A 27,923-nucleotide genomic window follows, 5' to 3' on the forward strand; every position below is an offset into this window, starting at 1 on the left:
TAGAATTTATGGGCGAATTGCTGCTCAATTCATAAAGCAGCCTAAAGTTATGAGTTGGCCAATTTATATTGCAAACTTCAAATGACATCACTACAAAACACTGAGAACACCTATTAAGAATGTAAAAAGAGCCTACTGAATCAGGCCAGTGACCCATCTAGTTTTCTTCTCACATCCTGTTCATCTCTACTACAGATGTGCCAAGGGCCTGAAACCAGCCCCCCAACCATTTTTGCAACCCCAATTGTGGGGTGCAAATATGGCAGGCATTTTCGGCAATTTTCAGCAGGGGATGACAAAGGGATCAAAATAGAATGCTTGCAGTAGCTCTTCTGGTGACCGGAAGAAGACATTTTACCACCACCACCTGCTTCTGTGAATTACACCATTTCATCATTACAAGTAGCACTGCTGGGTTTAAATAACACAGACACCTTTTCTTAAAGAAACAAACACCCTAATTCCTTTGGAATGATGTCGTGTGATAACAAACCATCATTCATGGGTGGGTGGGGAAGAGTAGGCAGCTAGTTACTTAGGGATATTGCCACTGCCACAAAACCTGGGGAGGGGGAGAGTGAGCATGATTGAAACAGGCCTTTTTCACCTCAAATCTCTCCTCACTTGAAAGTGGGGGATATTGTTGAGAAACTTTTGAAGTGACCCTTAATTATGATCCATCCACCTCTGGGTTCTGTTACCTGAGCAAACTGAGATTTGGGGACATGCTGTTTACAAGGTAACGTATAGTTCTGTCAATGGACTTCAGGGTGACTAACTTCCTTTGACTCAGGCTCTCTGTCTTCTGGTGTTACTGCAGTCAAAGATGCAGCAAATTTTCCATCAGGCTGCATTGTGGCTTTTCACTGATACATTAACTACTCATATGGGAATTTCCATGTCCAATTTCAGTCTTTGATTATATTGCAGCCCAATGGTATGCATACGGAGCAAACAGGCAGTGGAGAAAAACCCGAAGGATGCAGTGATGTGATCACTATGACACTATTTGTGACTTGGCATATCTTGTAATTTATGAGCTAGAAACCAGCTAGGTTCAGCAAGGTTCTGGAACAAGAAAACCAGCTATGTTTATAACTTTTGAGGGGATTTTGAAAGAAAAACTCTGGCCCTCAATACACCCCTTTACCTTGGCTTTCCATGTTCTTGGTTTAATAATGTTGCTGTTTTCGTTTGTTTGTTTTTAATTTTGTTAGAGTTGTTTTAGAAAGTGATTCTAAACTGAGGCCTCCAAAAATTAATTACCATGAAAAGCATATACGTCAAAATATTGCACCGTTCATATAGGTTACTAGGTATCGTGGTGCTATCTGTAGTTAAAAGTGAACTTATTCAACATTCTGAACTGCCCTTTTTCCAGCTTTTTGACTTGGTGTACAGAGAAGAAACTTTGTTGAATGTCATTAAAAGTGTCACTCGCAATGGACGCTCCATCATCCTGACTGCTGTTCTTGCTCTTATCTTGGTTTACCTGTTCTCGATAGTGGGCTACCTGTTCTTCAAGGATGACTTTATCTTGGAAGTAGATAAGCTCCCTAATGAGACGTTGTCGCCAGGTTCGTACCAGAATCATCTTAAACCCGCCCCCCGCCCCCCAAAGTTTTCTATCCATGCAAATGCACCAAGGGGGTTTATCCTGTGAATATTATGCTCCCTCCGCAGATGACTGCCTGCTAAAATCAGATTTCCTTAGAGAACATTCTGCCAAAAATTTAGGTCTCGGTGCTTTGAAAGCATAGATAATGAGGCTGAAAATAAAACATGACTGCATCAATATCTCCTTTAGAGAATAATGTGGATGTTTTTTGCCCCGTAGCACACATTAGTAGGGATTATCTAGTACTTTGTGATCAAAACTATGTGCGTGTGTTCCAAAATAGCCCATAGTGACCCAGCAGAGGACCAAATATAATCATGTTATGTGTTCTAGACATACTTGTGATTTTTAAAAGATCATATAATCGTCTTACATAATTCCCTTTTCTGCTTCCAAGTTGTACATTTTTGGCAAAAAGAAAAAAAAGAAAAGTTTTTGGGGGATGCCTAGGATAGCTTCATGCAGCCCATTGCTCTTCAGATGTTGCTTGGTTGCAGCTCATGTTATCCCTAACCATTGGCCATACTGTCAGGGGCTGAAAGGTATCAGCTGTGCTTTTTTTTCAGGGGGGTGTTCAAGGGTACACAGTAACGGCATCTCTATTTCTAGAAAAAAGCACTGGGCATCAGACTCCAGGGATATCTGGAGTGCACCAGATTGGGGAATTCTGGTCCAGGAAAATTTAAATGCAAAGAGTATGGAGATGCAAATTGGGGAGAATGGCAGAGAAGAGCTAGGCATGCAAGTAGAACCCTATTTCTGATCAATGGTAATTCAACTTAACCCTATTTAGGCGTCTCATATGCCTCTAGAAACTCCCCACATGCCCGGATACCTGCAGTTGCTTTTCCAGGCACGGGTAGGGCAGAGATGCATGCATACAATTTGCCTCTGTTGCATCTCTAACTTTCTGTAGCCAAAATAAAGCAGATTATCAGCAGAGTCACAGGAAAAGTCTAGAGTGACTCACTGTGCAGCTTAAAGGTTAACTTGGTCTGGAGCAAAAGAAAAGGGGAGGGGAATGTTAACTTTTGCTCTGGGAAAAGTGTAATAAGTACCGTATTTTTCAGTGTATAAGACTAGGTCCCCCCCAAAAAATGTCAAAAATTAGGGGGCTTCTTATACACGGATACATCTCCCCCTATTTTCTTAAACCTGGGTCCCAAAAATAGGGGGAGTCTTAGACATGGGGGCGTCTTATAGATGGAAAAATATGGTATATGCCTGCATGCTGGCCAATGGAGTGAGAAGGCAGTTAAGCACTGGTTGGGTTGGGAGGGTGTTTTAAGAAGGGAGCAAATTGAACCAAACTGACTTTTGCTGGGACCTGTTGTGTGGTGCGAATGTGGGAAGGGTATTTTGGCTAGAAATCGAAGCAAATAGATCAGATGAGGAAGGATGGTGGTAGCTAATAACTCCTACAGCTGCATTCTGTTTAACAACTGTGGGGCTCAGGCAGCACTAGATTGTTTCAGGGTCAGAGCCATAGCTAGGTGATCTTGCGCCCCTGTCAGAACCATCCAGATAGCGCCCCCTAGCCACGGACAAATTAGCTCTTCTTTCCGCCTCTCCTCCAAGCTCCCCCCCATTCAATTCCTAACACATTTAACCTTGTAATGAATTCTGATTGAAGGAGGACACCAAGATGGGGAAGGCTGACCTAAATGATGGTGTACAGTGGTACCTCTGGTTACGTACTTAATTCGTTCCGAAGGTCCGTTCTTAACCTGAAACTGTTCTTAACCTGAAGCACCACTTTAGCTAATGGGGCCTCCCGCTGCCGCTGTGCCGCCGCTGCATGATTTCTGTTCTCATCCTGAAGCAAAGTTCTTAACCCGAGGTACTATTTCTGGGTTAGTGGGGTCTGTAACTTGAAGCGTCTGTAACCTGAAGCGTATTTAACCCGAGGTACCACTGTATAAGCGTCTTCCTACTTACGCGTGGAGCACCCCACTTTAATAGGAAGAAGGGCATGGGAGCCAACTCCTTGGGGCCAAGGTTCCTTCACACACACCCTAAAAAATTTTAGGAGTCCCCCCCCACTTAATGGGCATTCCCATTCAAACAGTGTGCATGCACTCCGTGTTGTGGTCAATTATACAGGGTAGTGCTTACCTGCACCCCCCCATATATTTTATTCAAGTTGGCACCCTTGAGTGAAGGTGTGCGAAAGGAGAGAGAAGTGACTCTGGAGTAGGCCTGACATCTGGAGAGGCAGGGGTGCAGGCAGTGAGGTGGGCCAGGCAGTGTCGGGCTGAGGCTGGTGAACCATCCCAGCCCCGACCCTGAGTAAGGTCTGGGAGAGGCAGAGCCAGATGGCCAAACAGGATGAGACACTCGGGGCGTGCGCAGGCTGCCCCACCAGGCCAGGTACCAGGAGGGCCAAGGGGTGAGGGGGGCAGCCCAGAGCTGGCGCCGCCCAGCACGCCCTCTTCCCTGCCCTGCCTGGGTTGCGGGCAGGGAGTGCTGGCTGGACAGGGTGCCTCTGGCGGGGGCCCACCTCACCACCCACTAGCTATAGCCCTGTTCAGGGTTTGTTTATTTGTTTTAGGGAAATAAGGGGAGGGGCTGTGTAGGTCATTGCAGGAGGGGCACTGGAAGAGGGTGGTTTGACAGTTTCTCTTTAAGCTGTCTTTGCAAGCAGAATCCCCCACCCCAAGTCCTTTTCTTTCCCCTTTCACCCCATCTGCCTAGCACTGCTGCTACAATCAACTTTGCAGCAGCCTCCCCCCCCCCTCAGCTGTATTTCCCTAAACATAACCAATATCAGGCGACTAGGTAGGAACATCCAGATTAGGCTGGTAATCCCCCACTCACAAATAAGGATAGCAGTGCTGGAAAGGTTTTGCACGGCTGGCATAACAACACTTTCAGCCACAGCCATTCATCAGATGGAATGAATTAGAGAAATTTTGTCATGATCACATTTTAGCTATCCTTAGGTGAAGATGGCTAGAGTTCAAGTCCCTTTTTGCCACAGAATTGGGCCCAGTTCTGACTGCCATATGAAAGAAGTCAAGAAAAAACTGTGTTAACTTTGGCTCAGAGAATTTTTTTTTTACTTGAATGAGATCTGGGATATAGCCCATACTGGGCAAACCCACTAACAGCCCCCCATCTCATGTGATAAATGCCAGACAATCTCTCAAACAGATTCAAATGAAATATTTTCCCTGCTCCATACATGCTACCTTTCCCATACAACAGGTACCCCAGAACAAAAAAGAAGTGTCACAAAGCCATGTCTGTTTTGGAAATGCAACATATATGATGACTGCGAGCTGTTGTTCAGATTTTTAAGCAGTGATATGGAGTAATTGTATCATTCTGAATGAAGTAAACAGGAACAATTGAGTTTTGGTGGGGGTTTTTTTTTACATTTAATTCAATATAAAGTATCAATGGTTTTGAATGTTAAACCCTGGTGAACTTATAAAGAAAGCTGGCTAAACTTGTACAGTATGCATTTTCCTTTGCCTATAAATTTTATACATCTTTATTTGTTTCAAGTCCTCTTGAGAGTCTATTTAGACTGAACGGCAACACAGACATTTTAAAATTCACAATAATTATTTTTTAAAAAACAACAAGTGGTAACCGTGCATGCTAATGGTTGTGTAAGAACTTTGGTGTATTGTTTTTAAAGCTACATCCTTGGTGTCTTAATTTGCACACATTCAGATCAGCATACTGAAGCTGGTGAGGCAATGACCGCAGAGTTCCTGTATTCTAATGTATGCAGAATAGAGAGTGGGGAAAACTGCTCTTCTGTTGTTCCTTCGGCAGGTAAGTATCGGGTACCAGTTTTTAAATGCAGCTCTCAATGCATGAGTTCTGTGTCATATGGAACCTACACACACCAACTTCCTTTGCATGCTAGTCCTACCACAGACTGAGATGACAACACGTGATGCTGTGCTAGAATCCCAAGCTGGCATAGAGGATTGGACCCACATAACAATGTTGGTTGTTGCTGGTGGTCTGGTAACCCATGATTGGTCTTAGCCAAAAGGCTGAGAAGCAGTGCTCTGGTATCCATTGCCGTTGTTAGAGGCAGCAAATCGGCATCATACAATGTTTACACGAACTAGTGAAAACTTAAGAGGTACAATCCACTCCCACCCAACCTTTTCCTTGGGATCCACATGCTCAAAGCTCAGCCCCATGGAAGCTGCTCTTACCAGCTATTGCATCTAAAAAGAATGCAGTGTTCAGATGCAGTGTACGCTGTTGCCCTTGTGCCCTTCTTGCAAGCCTCCAGAGAGGTTCATGGCCTGCTGCTGGAAACAGAATTCTGAGCAGGCCTGATCTAGCAGAGATCTTTGTGTATTCTTATGGAGCAGCAGCATCTAGTTACCATTACTTACGCTTCAAAGCCTTTTCTCTCCTTGCAGATAAATTTGCCTTTCAGAACCCTTGCCTGCCCACCCAAAATCATTTTCTCCCCAAAATTCAATTTCCACAAAGAGGTGTGTTCCCCCCCCCCAGCAGGAAGTTTATTGCAGAATCAGTGCTGCTCATGCACACACGTTTTGTGCCCCATTGGTCTTAATTAAATGCCAGCCCATCTTTTTCTTATTTCTTCTTTTTATTGCACATATAATCTGGATTTCCTCTTACTGAGGTAAATCCAATAAGCAAATAATAATAATAATCTATTATGCATCTGTAGTTGCCACTGGTGTGGAAGTTTGTTAGTGCTTCCTCTACTTTTTTTCTGGTGGGTGGTTTGTTGTACGTGGTGACGTTTCTGTGGTTGTTCTCTATCGCCACGCTTCTACTTCCATTTGCTCCACACTGGAGCACAACCTTGCTATTTTGTCTCCAGTGTCCCAAACAATATGACCATTTTTTTTAAAAAATGAAATTTATGATGTCTTTCAACAAAAGAAGGCTCAACCCTGCAGCCGCCAGCGTGCCCGCAATCCAAAATAGCAGTGTATACACAAAACTAAAATTTCTTAGAGCCATTGTGTTTTGTTAGGGGAATCAAATACCTTATCAAATAAACTTTATCCTTTAACCAGTCTGCAAACAAAAAATGCTTTAACAACTCAAGAGAGTGAAAATAGCTATTTCCACCAATTGCTGTATGCAGAAGGCATGTTAGAACATCAACAATCCAGCTCAGAAGAGCTGTTCTCAACCTATGTGGGAGATTACCTTGGAGACTGTAAACACTGTACATGCACCAGGAGTTTTTAAATTTATTTTTAATACAAAGGTCTTGCACAAGACCTCTTTAACAGCATTTCAGTATATTCCGCTGCAACTGGTTTCTGCTGCTAAAGTTTTACTGTTTGTCTGGGTCTGCTTTTATGGGTCACTGTAATGGTCTACTGTATGCAGTTCTTTATTTTATGCTATGCCTTCAGGTCTTAATTTTTCACTCAGAGACTCTCTTATAGTGAACAACTTATAAATCATTATTAATAATACAGCTAAATTTCAGACTGGTGCAAGACCTCTGTATTATGATTATTTTTTCAAAAACAAACGAACAAATGGAGATGGGTGTTGTCCAGCCCCTGAAAAAGGCACAAACCTTCACTGACCCCATTGTGAAACATGGGAATATGAGTTGGTTGTGTTTTCTCTTAAGCACTTCCTGTGGATACATTTTGAAAAGCGTAAGATTGAATCTGCACAATGAAGCTGAATGCTGGAGGGTTTGGGACAGACAAAAGGAAGGTCTTCTTCACCCAGCAAAGAGCTAAACTGTACAATTCACTCCCACAGGAGGTAGAAATGGCTACCAACTTGGATGGCTTTAAAAGAGGTTTAGACAGATTCATGGAGGACACGGCTGTATTTCCCCCTCCAAAGTTGGAAGCAATAGGCTTCTGAATACCAGTTGCTGGAAACTGCAGGAGGTGAGAGTGCTATTGCGCTCAGGTACCTGCTTCAGGCTTCCTGCAGGCATCTGATTAGCCACTGTGGGAAAAGGAAGCTGGACTAGAAGGGTCACTGGCTTGATCCAAGAGTCTCTTCTTATGTTCTTATGCCAACTTCACACAGAAAAAAATGGGATCTGAGTGGCTTGTTGGCAAGGGATCACACCCCCCCAATCTGGAAGCATCCAGGAGCGACTGATTGTTCAGCCACATTTATTATGGTGATTGACTTTTAAGTAGTGCCAATTCCCCCATCATTTCCTGCAACTTTTTTTGTTTGTTACTGCAATGAATAATATATGCTATCAGGCCCAGATGGAATTTTGGCATCTTAGGAAGTCAAAGGGCTTTAAGATCTCAAACTTCTGAAGGTCAGTGAGTCCTTTGAAGACTACCCTGGTTCATTCCTTAAGACAAATTAAGAAACACAGAATGATTCATCCCAGTCACCTTGAGCTGGAGGAGGAGGAAGTGGTGTCGGAAGACCTGACGAATATGTAGTCATTCTTGGTAGATTGCTTCTATCCTTGGGGAAAAAGGAGATATGTCGTACTTTTTTAAATAAACCAAACAGAACAGAAACGTTTTCTGTATGATTGTGGTGCATAAGTTGAATCATTCTTATGGTCACTTTCTCTTTGCTACATTGCTGCATTATTTGAAAAAGAAGAAGAAGAAATTTAATTTAACTTGGACTCTGCTTTTTAAACCACCACCACCACCCTGCTTTCTTCTCTGTAACCCATACCACGTGGTCTCTTCTGTGTCTCCTGTTCTCTGTCCATAATGTTCTCTCTCTCTCCATTGTATGTAATAATAATAATATAATAATAATATTTTATTATTTATACCCTGCCCATCTGGCTGGGTTTCCCCAGCCACTCTGGGCGGCTTCCAATTAAACACTAAAATAAATAACCTATTAACAATAACCTATGTACCCCATAGCTTGATCACACCAGCAGACACATACACATTCTTCTTTCTGTACCACCACAGATCTACATTCCTACGTTTCTGTTTCTCCAGTACCAGCTCTATTTAGCCCTCTTAGTAAACAAAACAGCTCTTCTCTGCTTACAAAGAGCATACACTGGCTTAATCGCATCTCCTTAAAAAATGGCTTTAAACTTGGCCAGTCATTGCATTCTCTGCACCCCCATCTTTCAGCCCCTCCTTTTAAAATTTCTCTGTTGTGCCTTTTTCTGTTCCGTCCTTGTTGAATTCGGTGACAGTAGCCCACAAGGTGCTTTGCTCACCCTGCGGCCCAGGGAGCGTTGGAAATGTCTGCGCTACGCAGCTTGGCTGCCTAGCTGCATTCCACGGGCAAAACTGTCCCCAGCTGCATCATGTACCTCTGCATCCAGGAAGAGAAGGGCAGTGCAGATGTGAAGGCACAGGCAATTTTCCATTTCTACCTGCACATCTGATAGATGTGGGTAGACTTTTGATCTGAGGTGGCTAACCAGTAGCTGAACTACAACTCCCATCATCCCTGACCATTCCAGAAAGAGGTGGGAAAGAGCTGCAAACAGCATTTGGGATTCTTCCAGGGAGCTGGAGATTGTAGGGGGACTACGACTACCCATAGTCCTGCTCCAAAGTAACTCTTGTGAGCTTAAAAATTATGTTCAGAGAGATTCAGAGCTCTGCATTATTAACGAGAAATTGAGATTTGTATATTTTATGTTCACATGTGCAAGTGTTTGGCTTTAGCTACTATGTTCAATGTTTCTAGAACTGGTAAAGGACTATATTAAGATTAATTTAAGTTTGCTTTAGGATTTTCTATTCATCTATGTCTTAAAAGATTACCTATATCGCTCCTATCATGTACTGGAGGTATTTTAAAAGTCCCCACAACTCGGTCCATGGTGGCTGTGCCCTTATCACTTGATGGGGTGTGCTGTTGCCATATTCCTAATGGGTGCAATTTTTTTACACCCTCACAACTTGTGTCATTCTGTACCCAAGGTGTGGCATCTCAAGAGGCGAAAGAAAGGGAGGTCTGTTCCTTTGACTTCATGAATATCTTCAAAGTGGTGGTGCAAATTCAAGCAAAGATAAAAATGTACTAGATGAGAGTTTTCCAAACCAACCTTGTCTCACAATGGTACCCTAACTTGCTTTGTTTAACAGAGCTGTTTTCTGAAGAAGCTGAGGAAGAGGATAAAGAACATACGTGCGAGACATTGCTGATGTGCATTGTTACTGTGCTTAGCCATGGCCTGCGGAGTGGGGGTGGTGTTGGAGATGTCCTCAGGAAACCTTCCAAGGAGGTAAATTACCACCGTATGTGAAAGGGGATGTAGTGCAAGAGAAACCAAATAGGGTTAGATGCCCATTAAAGGATTAGAACACTTTTCCATGGGGAGGAAATATGTCGCTGCATCAATTGGAAAAAAGTTGTGTGCCATGTACAAAGGAGTTTGGTTATTTAACTTTAAGTGTAGGTGTGTGTAATTGCCTTTACTAAATGAACAGGTTCTAGTACTGTCAAGAGTAAGGGAATGTGAGTACTTGGAGACTTATACCTTAAAAGTACTCTTAAGTGGAAAAATACTGCTGTAATAATTAAGCTCTGTGCAAGCACTCCCCAACAATGTTGTGGTTTGTTTTTTTTTAAACTATATGTGACATACAAGCATCTTTTGGTCACGCAAAGAGGTTCCTATGAAATGCAGCAGTTAATACCTGCAATATCAGAACTACTGTAAAAACTTTTCTAATGTTATTGGAATGCTAGCACTACAGTAGTTACTAACAATTTTAATAAGGCCACAGGTACAAAAAATAAATTCTCCCCACCCCCTGCAAATAAATAGCAAGACTTCCCCCCAAACACACATCTATGTATGCAGTGGTCACAAGTTTACGCCCCTCTTGATATCATTTCTCTTTTCATTTTGCATTGTGCAGCATGCTATTCTTTGCGCCAAAGCCTTTTAGGCTCCAATTTTGTTCATCTTAAAACTATTTTATTTTAGGAGCCCCTTTTTGCTGCAAGAGTGATCTATGACCTCCTCTTCTTCTTCATGGTGATCATTATTGTCCTCAATCTGATATTTGGTGTTATTATTGATACCTTTGCGGATCTAAGAAGCGAGAAACAAAAGAAAGAAGAAATACTAAAAACAACATGCTTTATTTGTGGTAAGTGTTGAACCCAGTGCTATGAAACTAGCAGCTGTTCTGCCCCAGAGTCAAATGCAGTAATAGTAATGTATGGCTTCGACAGTGGATTCAGTATTTACCTGATGATGATGTTTGTAATCACTTGTATAATTAGTAGAATGTTTCTTACTTTTTGAATGAATGAATGAAAGGAAGGAATCTCCATGTAAATCTGAATGACTGATTTGATATTGTAAAATATGTTGATTTGGTAAGGGGACTTTCCATTCCTGTTTTATGTCTGTGTACATGTTTTTAAAACTATTTTATAAATGAATTGTTTGTGGGTACAAGCTTACTTGTGTATTTGTAAAATGTGCTCCTGAATGGCAGATAATAATTGTGTTTTCACAAACTCAGTGTTAATAATGGCATATAGTCATCAGATACTTATGCAGAGTTGAGATGCTTCATTTTCAAAAAAAGAGAGTTGAACTTCTTCGAAGCTTAGAAAAGACTGTGGTTTTTATAATGTGTTATAATGTTTCAAGGTCTGCACCATGCTGAGCAGCCGCATTTTATATGGGTACTATAAAGCCCATACAATTTTTTTCTGCAATGTATGGAATTCCTTGAGTTTTTTAAGCAGCGGAAAAAGTGTGCTACCTAAAGCAGTTTCCTATACAACAGCTGCAGAACATCTGCCCGCCCCCCCCCCCCAATGTGGCTGAAACCAAAAGCTCCAGTTGGGTGTCAAGACAAAATTTTAGCAGAGAACCCGTGGTAGCGCCCCACTTTCTGCAATTTGAGCAGACATAAATACTTTACCTCCAGCTGAGCTCAGGGGCAACACATCCTTCCTGGTTGCAGGAGCAGCACTGATGCCTTAATTGGCTGGGGACCAGTGAGGTCACAAACCCACTTCACTGTTCTTCCCTGAAGTAGGTTTCGTTTAAGATTTTAAGAAATTCCTCCAGCCTTCCAGAGCAGATTTGGAGGCACATGGGGAGGGAAGAGGAAGTCGCATTGCACAGGTGAAAAAGTCTCCATTGCTAGTTGCAATCTATGATATCTAAGGCGGGGACACTACTTTAGTTGTTTCAGCTGCTTGTGGTTCTGGCATTGAATGGTAGGGTGAGGTTATAAGGACCTAGGCACCCACATGTCAGCAGTGGGAGGTCAGTAATGCAGGCTGCTCTGGCCAAACTGCCTTCCTCCCCCTAACACATCCCACTCACCCATATGAACAGATGACAGACCAGTGTAAATGGAAGCCTTTGTTCTGAAGGGACAGGTGCCCTGTACCAGTGCATTCAGCCCTCAAAATAAAGGTGGACAAATTTGGGAAATCCTGTTACCTTCAATGTGTTCTTTTCATTGTGATAATTTTTCCACTGTAAAAATCTTAAGGGAGGTGACTTGGCTGTGTGTCCCCCTTTAGGTCTGGAGAGAGACAAGTTTGATAATAAGACGGTCACTTTTGAAGAGCATATTAAAGAGGAGCATAATATGTGGCACTACTTGTTCTTCATTGTCTTGGTCAAAGTAAAGGATTCTACGGAATATACCGGGCCTGAAAGCTACGTGGCTGAAATGATAAAGGTGAGTTGGGCGTGCTGGTCCTGAACTGTGGCTTTTCCAGACTTTGCTTTTGATTTAACTAAATGCAAATCCAGTTTGTACCATTAAGTGAGACCTAAGGAAAAGAAGATGGGGAAACCAAAAGTATCCCAATCAATCAAACAAGTCTAGTATTGTTTCCTTTATTGTTGGTTAAACATGCAGAAAGCATGAAAAGGTGGTAAATGCTCCAATTATTTTTCAGGTGACTGGTTTTTTTGCCTGCCACCCTAGTCACTATCCAGAGGCTGTAGTGTGCCATTCTGTCTGCCTGTTGGCTTTTTCCAGTCCCAAAATACCCATCAGAAGAGGTGGTGGAGGTGACAATGAAACATTAATTAATATACTAAATTGCAAAATAGTCCAAAAAAAGAGAGAATTCCTAATACAGTTTCTTACTTTTTCATTAATATGGAGTCATAGTCAAATACATCTAATTTTTAAACTAGGCTTAGATTGGGTTCTGTAATGACAATAGCCCCATAATATGCAAGCAAAGGAGGGGTGAATTCATTTAAGGTTCCTCTCTGATTTAATATTAAATTAATCAAAGGATTCTTTGGTGAGACCCAAATGTTTATTGCAGCAATCAGTGCTAGCATCTTCATAACTAAAGTTGTTAAGCCTTTAACATATTTATGCAAGGGAGCCAAATAAACAGGGCTAAATAGCAAAGTCTTGCCGTTGTGTTTTGGGATCAGTCTCCTAGCAGACTGTTTACTTTACTTTGAGAACAATTTATAATAATATAAAGATGTTTTCTCCTTTTTTCATCACAATTGTCTTATGAGTGAGAAAACTTTAAATCAGGACACCTTTATTATGTGTTCCTATCCTATATACTTCATGTTGATTTATGAGGGTTTTATTTTAAGTCACTTTTCTGTAGAAAAAAGTGGACCCCCCTTTTTTCTGGTCATACTAGATTAATAAGTCCTGAAAAAAATTTCTCTCTTCATAGTCTGATTTGCTGATTGGCACATTGACTGGTCAGGAGAGTGAGCTGCATCTTTCCCCCCCGATAGCTTCTGCATCGAAACTTCCTATGAGGCAAATCCAGTTAAATGCTGGTTTTGCGTGTTTCTTAAAGGCATGGAACTGCCCTTTTTAGGTGCAACATATGCTAACTTGTTGGGAATATAAATCCTGTTGTCAAAATCTCTTATTAGGTAACCTATATTATTTCAGGGTCATTGAATTCTTATGTCCTGGTTTTGGAGTGCTTCCTAAGGGCTTAAAGAAATCTTGTGAGTAGTCACCTGACAGAGGATTAGTGGTGAAGTGAAGCATGTTGCAGTCCTCTGTGTAAACAGCCTGTTATTTTATGGCTCCTCGGCATGCTAGAAAAGCAGCGGCCAGGGAATTGCAGCATTCTGTTGGAATGGATTTTGTAGATCAGACGGAATGCTAATATAGCATATGGAAAACCTTTCTAATTCCACGTTTTGCTGGAAAGCTATAGTGTCTTCCTGTCAAAGTGCCTAGACTTAAAAAGGTGTAACCTTTGTGATCATGTATGTTTGAGAAAAGCATAGGAATTTGCAGACAAAATCTCTGTAAGAGCATCTTGGGTGTTGGAAGCACTGTGCATTGAACTTGTAAATTAAGTTTAAAAATACTCATGCATTGGTTCACAGTAAGAGTAGCAGTAAAAAAACCTATGCAGGCAAAACACTTGTATTTACTGTTTAACCTGCAAAATACTTAAATTTATAAGCATGCCTGAGGCTGGAGCAAGCAGAGGCATGTCTTCATCCAACGCTGGTCAAAGGAAGAGAGATGAACAGGAAGTACAATATGCTCATTCCTATCCAGAAGAGATGACATCACACGGAGCCCTCTCTACCAATTGTATTTCTATGGTCTGAGTATCTGCCTGTCATCAGGGCAGCTCTGTAGACTTTGCCCCTTCTCAGGCTAACAAGTAGCAATATGCATTTGTTAGGTTTGGCTGCTGATTTGCCACACTCATAAGAACATAGCCCATTTAATTCAGCATCCTTTTCTCTCCGTGGCTGAAGAAATGCTCATGGGAAGCCTGCAAACTGAACATGAGCGAAACAGCACTCTGCCCATTTGTGATTCCCAGCAACTGCTGTTCAGAGGCATTATGCCTCTGACTGTGGAGGTAGGACAAAGTAATCATGGCTAGTAGCCATTGATAGCCCTCTCCCCTGTGAATTTGTCCAGACTTCTTTTAAAGCCAGCCAAGTTCGGGGGCCATTATTGTCTCCTGTGGGAGCAAGTTCCATAGTTTAATTATGTGCTGCATGAAGAAGTATCTGTCCTGATTCTTCCAATATCCAGTGCTATAGTTTCATACACTTGCAAGATGCATGGGCAGTCTGTTACAAAATGCAGTTATTAAATCTAGTCAAATCACAATGTTCCTGAATTTTCTGTTCTTCGTCACTTACATATGCTGTAGCACATTTTCAGCATTGTGATGCATATCATAACTGTAAACAACTTATTTCCTTAAAGACTGTTGGAAGAAGGCTCATTGTGCTTTTGCCTAAATGTCTCTTTTAATCGAGGAACGAAGCAGAACTTTAAAATGGGTTATGTAACGTGTTTTTTTGTGTTGTTGTTTTTTTTTTGCACCCTGCAGGAGTTTGTTCCCAAAAAAATATGTTGATCATGGGAGTTGCATACATAATAGCTGAAAGGTTTTGGGCTATAGTTTTCCTTAGGATGTGAGCACAAGAAAAGCCAGCAGTTGAACTCTGCTAGTCAAGCATCCATGGCACAGCATGGCTTGAGGGTGACTTAAGTGGTGTGTGTTCAACAGAGACAGAGAGAGAGGCAGGCAGAGAGAGAGAGAGAATATATGTATGTTTTGTTTTTCCAATTTCATCATAGTTCCATGCCTAGGGCTCAGTAAGAGGGACAGAAGTGACATGGTGCACCAGTTGCCCAAAATAATAGAGCAGATACACAGCCTGGGGGTATTCCTTGATCCATCACCAGAGGTCCCAGTGACTCTTGGCCAAGAGTACTATTTACCAGTTCCTGCTGGTTATGGCAGCTGTGACCACACTGGTAAACTCAAAGTTAACTTTTTATATGGTTTTTATTGTACAGTTTTATGTTCTATTGATGCAAAACACACACACACATGCGCTGAAAGAAGTTAGAAAAGCATAACAGTAGCATACACCATAGAAATTAAGGCATCGGAAGACGTTTAAAAATGCAAAGAGCTTGTTGGGGATCCCTTCCCCTGCTTCAGAAGCTCAGAGACAGGGGCTCAGAGAACAGGGACTTGCAAGTGTTTCCTCTTCCCTGTGCTTCTATGTGAACTTCTCCCTCTGCAGTAAGATGTGAATGCTTTAAATGTGGAGACAGTTTTAAGTCTAACCGCAGGAGGAAATGTGAAACTTCCACTTGTGGAAGTTATGGAGAAGTGAGGAAACGAGATGCACGGGTCACTTTTACTTTCAGACACTGATACATATTTAGCCCGTTACTCTTGAGGCCTGGTTCAAATGTTTTACAATGTAGCTACAGGATGGAGCCATTTGACCAGGGCCCTGTGAAGTTGCAAGGAAGTTCAAATGCCTTTATCACGTGAGTCTGTCAAACTGGGAGAGAAGTCTGCACGCTGTCTCTTCTGCTAAGATTCTGAGGCGGTATAGTTCTGGCGTGGTTCTTTCCCTTGTGATTTAGCAGACTCATGGGGAAAGAGCATCAAACTGTTCTCTAAGCTGCATGGAGCCTTGCCCACACGGCTGTGATTATTAGCTGCACCCTACCAAAAACAGAACATCTGAATTGGCTCTGAGAGGGAAATCTCAAGAAGAGGTGGTCCGCTGCCTTTTAGGGAAGACCACAATAACACTTCTATTGTGTGCAGTAGGTAGCTGCAGCCATAGTTTCTAATTACCTGCTCTTGCAATCTTGGCATCATCATTGCATTTGAGTAGAGAAAGAATTTGAACAAATCTTTTTTGTAATATTTCATTTTGTGGTACTTCAGTCCAAGAAACTGTGAAGCACAGAAACATGAAATTTTAGTTTGAGTTAGGGATATTTTTGCCAGTGAGCAGAACACAGATTCCATTTCACGGTATTCTTTGGATGGCCATCTGTCATGGATGCTTTAGTTAAGACTCCTGAATTGCAGGGGGCTAGACTAGATGACCCTCAGGTTCACTTCTAACTCTATGATTCTCTTATTCTAACCATCCTGTTTAATGCTATATTTGGCCTAAGCTTGAGGTCGCTGAACTGCTGATCATGAGAATCCACTTTACTCTTCTCCTGAGTAAGCTCCACAACAATGAAATGTGTTGGTTTTGATGGATGTTGTTTAGGTAAGGGAAATTCAGTGGATTGGCCTCATTTGTATGTTTTCTTTGCTATGTGTGTGATATGTCTTCGACCCAGAATGATAGCTAACTACCAGTGTACCCATACAAATGAAGAATGACTAAAATTACGGTAGGGTACAGTATAATTGATGCTTTGTCGCCACCCAAATGTCTAGAGAACCAGTTCACATAATCACATGCTTAAATAACTTCAGAAGCAAAGGAAAGCTATTGCTGTGATGAGGTTTTTTTTGGGGGGGGGGTCACTTTGTATAATGCCCGAGTCATTTCTAATCCTCTGGATCCAGCAAGGATTAAAATCTAACGGAGAATTCCATTGTTGAATTAGCCGGGCAAGGGTCATAGTTGCCACCGAAGTACTAGAAGTATGGTCCTTAGTGTAACAAAGGAAGCTCCTCTGTGCAAGGGATGATGATGATTCCTGCCATCTGACCGGGTTGCCTCAACCACTCTGGGTGGCTGGGTGGTTCCAGCAAAATATAAAAACACAATAACACATCTGTCAGGGGCTCGGGAGCAGGAGCACAGGGGAGAGAGGAAATGGAGAGCGAAGGGGAAGAATCCGAGGGCAGCGTAGGGGAGTATGACAGTGACCCGAGAGATTCCATGAGCTTCTCCAGCGAATCAGAAGATTCCCAGAAGGGGGCGCCGATGGTCAGGGCAAGGGGGGTCCCAGGGGGGACGCACCAGAAACAAGGAGCCAGCGGGGAACCCCAAAGCAGCAGCGGGGGATCAGGACCAGTTTCCCCACCAGAGCGTAGTGGGGGGGAAGAGTCACATGTGTCAGGACCAGCGTCTCCTCCAGCGGGGAGAGAAGATGAGTCAGGGCTGACCACGCCTCCATCGGAGAGTGGGGGAACGGAGGGGAGGTCAGTTGCAGCTAGCCTCCCCGAAGGGGGAAGCAGTGACAGCAGCAGTGAAACGGTCAGGAGGAAAGTTGCCGGCTGGGCGCGCGCGCCAAGTTCAAATGTACAGGCGCAAGGGACAGCAGGAGACCCGGATTGGGAACCAGCTCCTAAAGCCCGCCGAAGGGAGGGGGAAGACTCAGGGGATTCAGGGTCAGAAGAGTCTAGAAAGGGCGAGACCCCGACGGACAGGCGGAACCAGAGGAGGAAAGAGCAGAGGAAGAGGTGGAGGAAGGCTAGAGTCTTAAACTGGTGTCTGGGGGGAGGAGATTCAGACGGAGCTTCAGCAGTCTAGAGTTTGAGACGTAGAGCTGCACGCTGCGGCTGTGGAAGTGAAACTGAACTTCAATAAAGACTTTCGTACTTAACAACGAAGTGGCGTTGGTCCTTTGTGAGCTGGGATCTCGGGCAGCTCTGACAACATCAAATGTGTGTGAGCCCCTCCCTCACCTGGCTGGTACTGAGAAGGACAATAGCCAGTATGTGAGAGAGAGCAGGGCTAGAAGCAGGCAGAAGCCAGGGAGTGAGAGCCACACTTGATTTCTGCTGGAATCCAAAGCTGTGACTATGGGAGAAACAAGACATTCCAGGGTGTTAATGCGTGAACCCCTCCATCTTAGACTAAATATATGTGTAATTAAGCCATATATCCTAAAGTCCCACATTCCAAGGAAACCGAACCCTGGGTTAGAACCTAGAACCCCTGGGATCTTGCACCACTTGAACATCAGGGTGGCATGCAACACTATGTTGTGTCACTAGTACTGGGCCAAGGCTGCTGGAAGCTGGGTATCATTAGGCCTCGGGATTAAATGTGCCTATATAATGCTAGGGTTGAAACAAATGGCCTAAAAAAAAATGGGTGTGCCACACATCAGCCATTGCTGCAGGGAGAAACAAGTCTGTCCTGTTCATATCTAGTACGTTCTGTCCTCTAGACGTAAAGTCGGAAACTGCATTTGACGTATGCTCAAACTAGTTATTCATAGTCTTTCTGCTGTGCCACTGCTTAGCATATTGGAAGTTAAAAGAGGGAGGGAAAGAGATAATTGTGTGTCAAATCTGAGAGTGCACATGGTCCAAGTATTTATTCATTTACTTATTTAAAGCATTTTTGCCAATTCCCACCATGTCTTGCAAAGATTGTTAGTAAGATTGTTAGTAAGACAAGTCTTTGCTCTTAGGCTTACAATCTGACACAGAAGGAAGAAGGAACAGGGAGAGAGGACAAGGGAAGCAAACTCAGGGACGAATTCTTAAGCTTACACTTCTTACAACAACTAGCTAGGATCCCAAGTTTGCAGGGGCGCAGACCAAAAACAGCCAATTTTTCCACAGAGATGATGGAATTGTACTGCTTCTCTTTTCTCCCTCTGCCCTGCAGCCTGATAAAAAGTAGATAGAATAAACATGTTGCTTTGCCTTGGCTGAAGCTGGCCATACTAATGGCTGCTTTTTAACCATCAAATGGGAACATTAATTACCACCTTCCTATGGTTGTCATGAAGATTAGTGGAACAAGGATTGCAGCCTTTACATGCTGTAATAGGAACAGTAACAATTTCCGCCAGTGAGTGGCTTATTGTGGAACACTGAAGTGAGCTAATGCGCTAGATTTAAAGGCAGCACACCAGTCTTAGACTGATAACTGTGGCTCTGCCTCACTGTAAACTTTCAGGGCAGGTGTTCAGTTGCCTCACTCTCTTGCTAATCTATGAGTTATCTATTCTGTTTACCTGGATTGTTATGTTCAAGTGCATTTGTTGCTCTCATCCAGTATGCCTCCCTCCAAGTCCTGTGTGTTGACTCGATTTTAACCCCTTTATTATTGCCATCTGTTTATTTAGCCAGAAACCCTGTGCATGAACCCCTTTCTCAATATGGTTAATGATCTATACAAAAGTGTGTAACTTCTGGACAGGAAGGAAGTTCAATGGCCGGGATCAAAATATGTTCATGTACATGGGCGGGATTGATAGGGTACCCTGTTCCTTGGCATGAGAGGGGAGTTTCTGTTATAGGAAGGATGAAGTTTCACATTTTGTGTGGAATTGTCCATTCTTGTAAATTGTTTGGGTCCCAGAGTGCTATGTAAAGAGTGCCGTGTTCAGAAACAGGTTGCATTTCATTGACAAACGAAATGCAGGGGGTGGCATATAGAATTACATTCTTTGGATTATAAACAAATTTGTTTTACTTTAGTCCATGAATGCTTATGTCAAAATAAATATGTGTTGCTCACACTGCGGTTTGTACTGCAAGAGACTAATGTGGCTGTCCCCTCTGGAAATCTGCTGCTTTCTGAAATGTGGGTATGAAGTAGGTGCTAGAATTTGGTAATGATCAAACTTTTCTAAGTCTCCCTGAACTGAACATTCCCATAGAGAGCAGGTGTTTGGGACCTTCCACCAGCCATTCAGTACAAGCCCAAGCTGCCAACATGTCTGTGAGGAAATGAAAAATCATAGCCATTATCCTGGTAACCCTGGCAAGCTTTGCTTGTGCTGACTAGCTGAAAGCCGTGCCCCAGAACCATCCCCTGTGGGCATGATCACTCCAGTCATAGTGGGATGAAGAGTGCAAAGGGATTTTTGTAAGTAGGGCAGCAACTAGAAGTTGTGACAGAGTAGTAAGTTAAGAACTCTCAAGTTCTTGAATACTGGAAGTCTCTTGTTTCTCTGCCATTTGCAGATTATTTTTTTTGCAAAACGGAGTACTAAAAATTTTTATTCATAGAAGCTGAGATCCAGAAGGAGATTGTGAGTGCAGAAATTCAGGCTCACAGTTTATAAGAAACTGTTTGTGACCCAAAATAATAACAGGGGACAGAAATTTCATATAATGTTTGAAATTCTCAAGAGTGGGGGGGGGGGCTCAATCTGGCTTGCATTTAAATGTTCTTCTACCAAATCACACTTTCCAAAACAGTGTGAAAAACAAAATATAGCTGCCCTTCAAAATTCACACTTATCCAAATTTTGCAGTGCAGTTCTCCAACCAAAATGCATATATTAGGGGAAAGTGTGCATAAAAGCAATTATATTGGTGAAAATAACATACAAATACTAGGGGGAATCACTTGCCAAAAATATGTGCATGAGTACTCAGTACCAAATGTGTTTATTGGAGAAAGTCATACTAAAATGCTGAATAATTTTCATGAGGTTTTTTATTTTATTTTAATTTTAATCACAAAACTGCTGTAGAAATGTGGAGAATAAATTTAAGATTGGGAAAATAAGAAACTGAGAACTGAAACTGACAGATCCACCCCTACTCAAGAATATTAATTTTGCTTCCATTTTTCTTTCTCTTTAAGAAAACTGCATCTTTCAATCACAGTTTCCCCAATCCAGAATACTTGCAACATACATTGGCTTGGTTCTTAGCCCATCTTGTGTGCTGCCATATTCTGTGTACCCAGCCTAGATGCTGCGGAGCTCTGCATTACCTGCTTAGCCCTTCTACTCAGAGAACACCTCGGTCACTACCCACTTTATCCATTGCACAATAATTTTAGGGTGGAATTCATTTCCATGGGCAGGTTATAGACAATCCCTGTTGTATGTGTGTGTATGCTAGTGTTGTGTTTTTCTAATGATCCATTTTATGCAATCGGCCAATTAATTCCAGCCCAGCTGCACATGATATAATGTGTCCTGGTTTACTTATGTAATCCCTACAGTACCAAACAAGAACTAGGTTAGCGGAAGGGCCAGCACTGTCATAGTATGAAACACAAAAGGGAACCTCCTTTGGGCAATCCCTCAGCAGCTCTTCATCACTGGTTATGTAAAAGCTGGGCAAGGTTTGCTCGTAATGAAAATTACTTCATCATGGGAAACAGCTGTGAGCTGTGAATTTCCCTGCAGCCAGTGAACTATTTTAAATTAAGAAAGAAAGAAAGAATGAGCTCTCAAGTATTTGTCTTGCTTGGCCTCTGGGTGGAGTGGTGGCTTACTGAGAAGAACTCATTTCCTAATAGCGAAGGGCTGCTACCTGGAAGTTTCCACCAAGATCAATGGTCTGTTGAATTGCCTTGTCTCCTTCTCTGCACGCAGGTTGGCATGTGGTGTTGGGTGTGGTTGAAGTTGCTTAATATTAGAACTAAACTGAACTCAAAGCATTGGAAGCAACTGGCTAGCTTTCTGCGTCTGAGAAAGGCCTAAGGAGAGAATCACCAGCAGATGCAGGTGTGCTCACTCTCGCTCTCCATTTTCTTTTAGAGATGTGGAACCTACGGCTCTCCAAATGTTGGACTCCAAGTCCCATCAGTCCCCAGCCAGTATGGCCAATGAACTGGGATGATGAGAGCTGGAGTCCTACAACAACTGGAGGACCACAGCTTCTCCATCTGTTTTTTTACATGGCAACAGCAGACTCTCTACCCACGCCAGAGTTCATTTCATATACAGAATTGTTGACCATAATTCTCATGCTACATATGCATTGATTTTCAAACAAATTTTGAATTTCTTTCCAGTTCTTACAAGACTGCATCTACAATTCACAGCATGGCTATAAGCATAATGTGGGAATGGCTTCAACTGGTCTTTCCCATAGTCATGGCAGTAGGCTGAACTATTTCAGGATCCTTTTAGATACATCCCTGTCTGAGTTAGGGATAGTCATTCTTTCCACAAAATGACTGTGCGCCGTTAGTAAGATTCCAAGAATGAAAATTAAAAACTGGGAGATGGATCTCAGACCTGGCTATTATTCAGTGGAGGTTTCTCTATCTTTTAAAAAAGTGGTACAAACAATAACTCTTGGATATTTTTCTCCTAGCTACTGTACCCAAAAGATCCATGCAGAATGCAAAAAATACTGCTATTCATATATTGCAAGAAGTTCAGGTGTCTTTCCCCCAGAAAGGGATACTGCATTTTTGATATTTATCACTGTACAAAATAAAATTCTCCGGCCAGTATGTCCACCACAATTGTTACTGCAGGTGTAGGATGTGGCGATTGCATGTAAGTAGTAGTCAACGAGGCCCTATTAGATATGACATGCGTTAACCATAGTAACACAAACTACAAACTCCATTTCATGTCTGTACCATTCTAGGAATTGTTTAAAGTCTTTAATTTTACTTCTTTGTAGCATTATTTTATGAGGAAATGTGATGAGATGAACAGAGCTACCTTTTCCACACCGCAACAGTACATTGTCTTTGAAATACATCTGTTGCCATGCTGTTTTTTAGTTCTTTTGAAGAAGGTGCGCTCCCCCCCCCCCAGCCCCCGAGTGCTGAACCCATATGCCATGGTTTAAAAGAGGGTAAAAGTGCAGCTATCCCCCACTCACCTCCAATCAATTACAGATCAGGACTGCGCACTGGAAGATAGATTTGACTTTTAACGATAAAGATAAAATCCAAGGTTGGAAAGACCCCTATAGCAAGCTCAGTTCAGTGAAAGCAAGGAAGTGTGAGATTTCTCAGAATGAATTATCATTTCCATCGCACATAGCAGCTTCCTTTTTTGGAAAGAAAGAAAAAACAAACAAGTTACCAATCATGGACATTTTAAAAGCTCTGGCCATCGCCACCCCCGTGTCTGAGATTCTGACGATTGCTACTTGAAAGGGACTTTTCCAACTTTACCTAGAAAAGAGCTAGCCAGAAACACAACACTTGTGGTTAGCCAGCTTCCGTCAGTGGCTTAATTCAGTTGGTCTGTTTAAAGAGAGGAAGCTGCTGCTGTGACGGGAAGAGGGAGCTGACGGCACCACCAGGCTTGTAGGAGGGCCAAAGCAGACAGTGCATAACAGCATTGGTATGTGGGACACCAGTAGGAAAGGGGTGTGCCTGTGGAGGCAAGGAAACAGACCAAACATAAAGGCTGAAGATTATGGCTCACTTAATGCATGCAAAAAGGAGGTGGGGGGGGGGAGCCATGGTAACTTAACATGTTGCTTGCAAGACCAGACACCTTGAGGGCTTTGTTGAGCTTTTAACAGAAACCTGCTTGTCAAGCTTACTCCTTGGACACACCACCTCCAAAATTAAAATATCCTGTTCTTATTTTAATGCCACCATCATTGCAGAGGTGTCTCTGGAGGGGATATATTGATTTAAAATGTATTGTATTGTAACTTTTGAATGTTTTTTTAATAAAAAACAAACAATCCTCCGAAATGGGTATGATTTGATAGTGAGATAAAGGAGAGGGGAGAAGCAGGTTAAGGTGCACTCTGTTATATAGGCTGTAGAATTCTCTGGCCCGCAAAATGAGCTGCTTTGAATGCACATTTCAGGTTCATTTCTTATGTCTCCTGAAAACATCAATATAACCTCATGCAGGGAATTGAGAAGCAAAGCTGGTGCGCCATCTTGCAGAAACATGTCAGCTGCTACTAATCCAGTTGATTTGCTGCTTGTTGGGTTATGACCAAGATCTGTGAAACAAGGGTGTCAAGTTATTTGCCAAAAATATTTGTTTTGTATGTCTCTCAGCTACAGAAACTATTATCTGCCCCCCCTTTCCTCCCACCCTGAAGGCGTACCTGTTCCATTTTACTACGTATGGAGTTCACAGCTTTTGATATTTCTTTGAAGACCAAAGTAATCGGTGTAGGGTTTCTGAAAACCAGATTTGCTGAATGTGTCAGGAGTGTGGTGCTTGGGGTGGCACCATATTTCTACGGTGGTAACCACTCACTCACTCTAGCTCCCTCCCCTTCTTTTGTTGTTAAATACAGCCCATGGTTTATAACTACCACCCAGTCACAAATACCCATTTCTTGGGTAAGCTGGTAGGAAGAGTGATGACCGAGAGAGAATATATGGGTTATATCCAACAAAATTCTACTTAGAAATATACCTATAGAAAGCAATGTATTTAAGTTAGTCGCAAGAGCGGAAGTCACATGCCGGCATTGCAGCAGCAGCAGGAGGCTCCATTACCAAAAGCGCGCCTCATGTTATGAGCAGTTTTGGGTTACAAATGGACCTCCAGAATGGATTAAGTTTGTAACCGGAGGTACCACTGTACCTTGACCGATTCCCACAAATCACAGCAAGCTGCTGACCCAGTTTTAATGAGCAGCCCCTTATTTCTATTGTACAGCCGTACCTTGTTTTGCGACCAGGATCTGTTCCAGAGCCCCAGGTACTAGCCGAAAAGGATGCAGGGCAGAGTGCCGTGTCTGCGCACGTGCGCGGAGTGGTTTGCACTTCTGCGAATGTACGAAGTGCGATTTAGTGCTTCTGCGCATGCGTGAGCGAGAAACCCGGAAGTAACCCATTCCGGTACTTCCGGGTTTGCCACGGACGTTCGCCGAAGCGGATGCTAGACAAGGCGGACATTCACGGAGGTATTACTGTACTGAAACCCTTGTTCCCCATGTGCACAAACCACTAAGTGGAGATATGCATGCAAGTAAGTTATCCATACAGAAATGTTTTGTGATGTATATCCTCAGCAGCTGACAAGGGAGCTAATGTGGGTCATTGTCTTAGGTTTCATAGCCAGCTGGGATTAACAGTCGTAGATTTGTGATAAAACCAGCCAGTTGCCAAGCACCCCTGCTCCCATTTACTGCTTTGAGTAGGTTAAAGGGCAAATCCAGTAACAGCGAAGAATACGTAAGGTTCGGCAGGTGTACTGCTTGCCTCGTGCTGGGGTGAGGGGCCAAGCAAGTCACCTCTCCTAATGTTCTTTGGTATGCCTTTAAAAAATCCAGTTGAGAATCTCTTCTCTGGTTACTGGAGGTTTTTCCCTCATGCATTTTCAATTCTCATTACAAAGGAAAATGGTTTGAGACTCTTGTCAGGTGAATAGCAAAGGCAGTGGGAGGGGGGTTGTGTTGGTAGGACTGCATTATCCTTTTGTCCATCACTGAAGGATTTGTTTTATAGTTTTTATAGTTTTTAAACTTAGGGCAGGAGAAACAAGTTGGTCTGTTCAGAGTTCAGACAGTTGTGCATTGTGCTCTATGGAGTAACATGAGGTTTATAAGGTAGGGGAAATAGCTGATCAGGTTTTATGGGTTTGTGCTATATAGAAGATAGAGGGCCTATCCTACATGGGTTTTGTGATTTGGGTATTACAAATTTGTCTGTGGGGCTTGCCCTCAGGGACAAGACACTCTGGGGGACGTGTTGGAGAATTTATGGCAGTTTACAAAAGGGACAAGGCCATATGAAAGGTTGTGACTGAAACATGCTCACACTGTTGCCAGCTGCTGACCATAATGGGACCTATCTATGGCTTTGCTATACCGTTAAACCCATGGGGAAGAAGAAGAAGAAATGTTTTCATGGAAGGGGACTGTGGCAGTTTAGTAGGTATGGACAGGGATCCCACAAGGGATTCCAGAAACTTAAGTCGCAGGAGCTTGGATTAGACGACCCTTAGGATCCCTTACAACTCTACAACTCTATTATTCTTTTAGTTATGTTTCTGATAAAATGCTAGCACTCGATTACAAGAATGCTGCAAAACAAGTTCAAAAATGGTAACAATGGTTCTGAGAAGATCTTGTGATCTATTCATCTGCAGTGAGAACTTTGATTCACCCATCACTATTACAAGCATATGCCTGTTAAAAATAGAAGTTAGATTGTAAATTCATTGGAAGAGGGCAACATAATTTGCTTTCTTTTTTGAGGTGCTCTAAAGCACTATCTACATTGATGGTGTAGCTGCATAAATGGTAATAGGACTGAGCTGTTAGTTCTGAATTTCTGTTTTTACTTGTTTCTGGTTTTCCATTTAATATAATGACATTTTACTTTTTAATGGTACTTTTAATGCCACATAGAGGCAACTAGCACAGCAGTGCTATGGTCACCATGTTTTTGCTTGTGTGCCTTCCAGATGCATGACTGGCTACTAGAAAGTAGGACGCTAGACTTTATGAACTTTCAGTCTGATCCAATTGGTACATGTGTACAGTGGCGTAGCGTGGGTTGTCAGCACCCGGGGCAAGGCAAGCAATTTGCGCCCCCTAACCCTAACCCCCAGATGTTGCACCCAGTGCGACCGGCCCCCCCTGCACCCCCCACGCTACGCCACTGCATGTGTATATGTACACTCAAAGGCACTAGAACCTCAGAATAATAAAATATTGGTTCCTAAAGCAAGAACTGGTTTTTGAAAGGTCACCTATCAATTTCAAGTGTGGTTCTGTGGAGCATGAAGGTGAATGCCAGATTCCTCTCCTCAGGTTGTATCCAACGCTGCTATTTTCCTCACACAACAGACACCAGCTTGCGCAACAGAACTTCACCTCCTTTCCTGCAGCTCCTTTCCCCTCTCCCCCAAATGCACCGTCAAAATCTGTTACACAGGATTGGAGGATCCTCAGCAGCAGATTTGGGGCAGAGGAAGAGGAAGTCCTGTTGCGTGAGTGGAGTACCACTTGCCTAACCTAGAGATGCTCCACTGACTAAATGGAAATAGCTAGAACTTGGCAATTGTCATAGCGTGTGGTTGAAATTGATTGTTACAATAGATAAAACTTGGCTATCAGACTAGTTTTGTCCCAGGTTTCATGAGGTAGTATTAAAGTGCATCTGCTTACACCCAGGCTTTCTTGCTTCCTCCTCCTCGTCTGAACTTCAGCATTAAAGATATGCCTCCAACGTGGGAGGGGAGAGAAATCAAACAGTAGCACTGAATGGCTGTCAGTACTAGCCTTTAATGAATTGAGAAACTTTTGTCTGCTACGCACCCTTTCTCTTCCCTTTCTGCTCCCACAGTACTTAGGGGCTTTTCTTTTTGCCAGTTTTCCTTCCCTTTTCTTTTGCATCACTAGCTGTATACATCAGTACAGAAGCATGCAACATCACATTTATAGAGTTGATTTACCTGTAAGCAATTAGCTGTGGAACCCCCAAATATGTAATCAAAACAGGTTCTAGAACTGGGGGTGGGGAGGGTTTCAACATTAGATTTAGCATTCACTTATTACTTGCTCCTCTGGATTCTGTCAATAAGTGTTGGTATGTATGTTGATTTCACTAGAGGTTACTCCTCCACTTCCTCACCTTGGGGAGAAAGTAACAAGACCACCAGGAGATCTTAGGTTCTGCAAGGAACCCATATTCTGTAGGGAAGAACCAGCTTTCTAATGGATTCTCTCCTGCAGAACCAGGGAGTTTCAAATACACAAGGAATCTTCCAGTTCAGTTGTTCTTGTCTCATAAGGAAAGTTGCAAGGGAAATCCTAAGACTTACTCCCCAAATCACCTGTAATAGATTTAAAGAGGCCAACTAGTGAGTAAAGTTGCCCCAAATATCTTGTGAAGGCATCTCATTATTTTAACTGAATACTTTGAAAGGATCACAGAACACATTACTATTATGAAAGTTAGCATTGTGAAGCTTTAGCCTTCTCCCATAATTTGGGGGATAAAATTGATTGGTAAACATACTGCTGATTAAAACATTTTTTAGGCACAGCCTATCCATCATATAGAAGTTACATG

General features: G+C 42.7%; 1 protein-coding gene and 1 long non-coding RNA gene across 9 annotated transcripts in view; one reads left to right on the forward strand and one right to left on the reverse strand.

The window, feature by feature from the left end:
• The window catches only part of ITPR1 (inositol 1,4,5-trisphosphate receptor type 1), a 199,790-nt gene that overhangs the window by 164,803 nt on the left and 7,064 nt on the right, over positions 1-27,923 (forward strand). For all 8 annotated transcript variants that reach the window (XM_083600272.1, XM_083600277.1, XM_083600270.1 and 5 more), the window contains 5 exons: positions 1,382-1,577; positions 5,300-5,404; positions 9,652-9,791; positions 10,500-10,665; positions 12,068-12,228. In XM_083600272.1, the coding sequence (XP_083456398.1) occupies positions 1,382-1,577; positions 5,300-5,404; positions 9,652-9,791; positions 10,500-10,665; positions 12,068-12,228 (768 nt within the window). The remainder of the gene's footprint in view (positions 1-1,381; positions 1,578-5,299; positions 5,405-9,651; positions 9,792-10,499; positions 10,666-12,067; positions 12,229-27,923) is intronic.
• Positions 17,911-27,923, reverse strand: part of LOC310757347 — a 40,622-nt gene continuing 30,609 nt past the window's right edge. Inside the window, exons 6-9 of the long non-coding RNA XR_014545082.1 lie at positions 27,167-27,684; positions 23,094-23,297; positions 22,796-22,966; positions 17,911-18,050 (exon numbers count right to left, since the gene is read on the reverse strand). This is a non-coding gene — a long non-coding RNA (uncharacterized lncRNA). The remainder of the gene's footprint in view (positions 18,051-22,795; positions 22,967-23,093; positions 23,298-27,166; positions 27,685-27,923) is intronic.

This window comes from Podarcis filfolensis, assembly GCF_964270895.1.
Source record: "Podarcis filfolensis genome assembly, chromosome: 2".
In the NCBI taxonomy this organism is placed as follows: Eukaryota; Metazoa; Chordata; class Lepidosauria; order Squamata; family Lacertidae; genus Podarcis; species Podarcis filfolensis.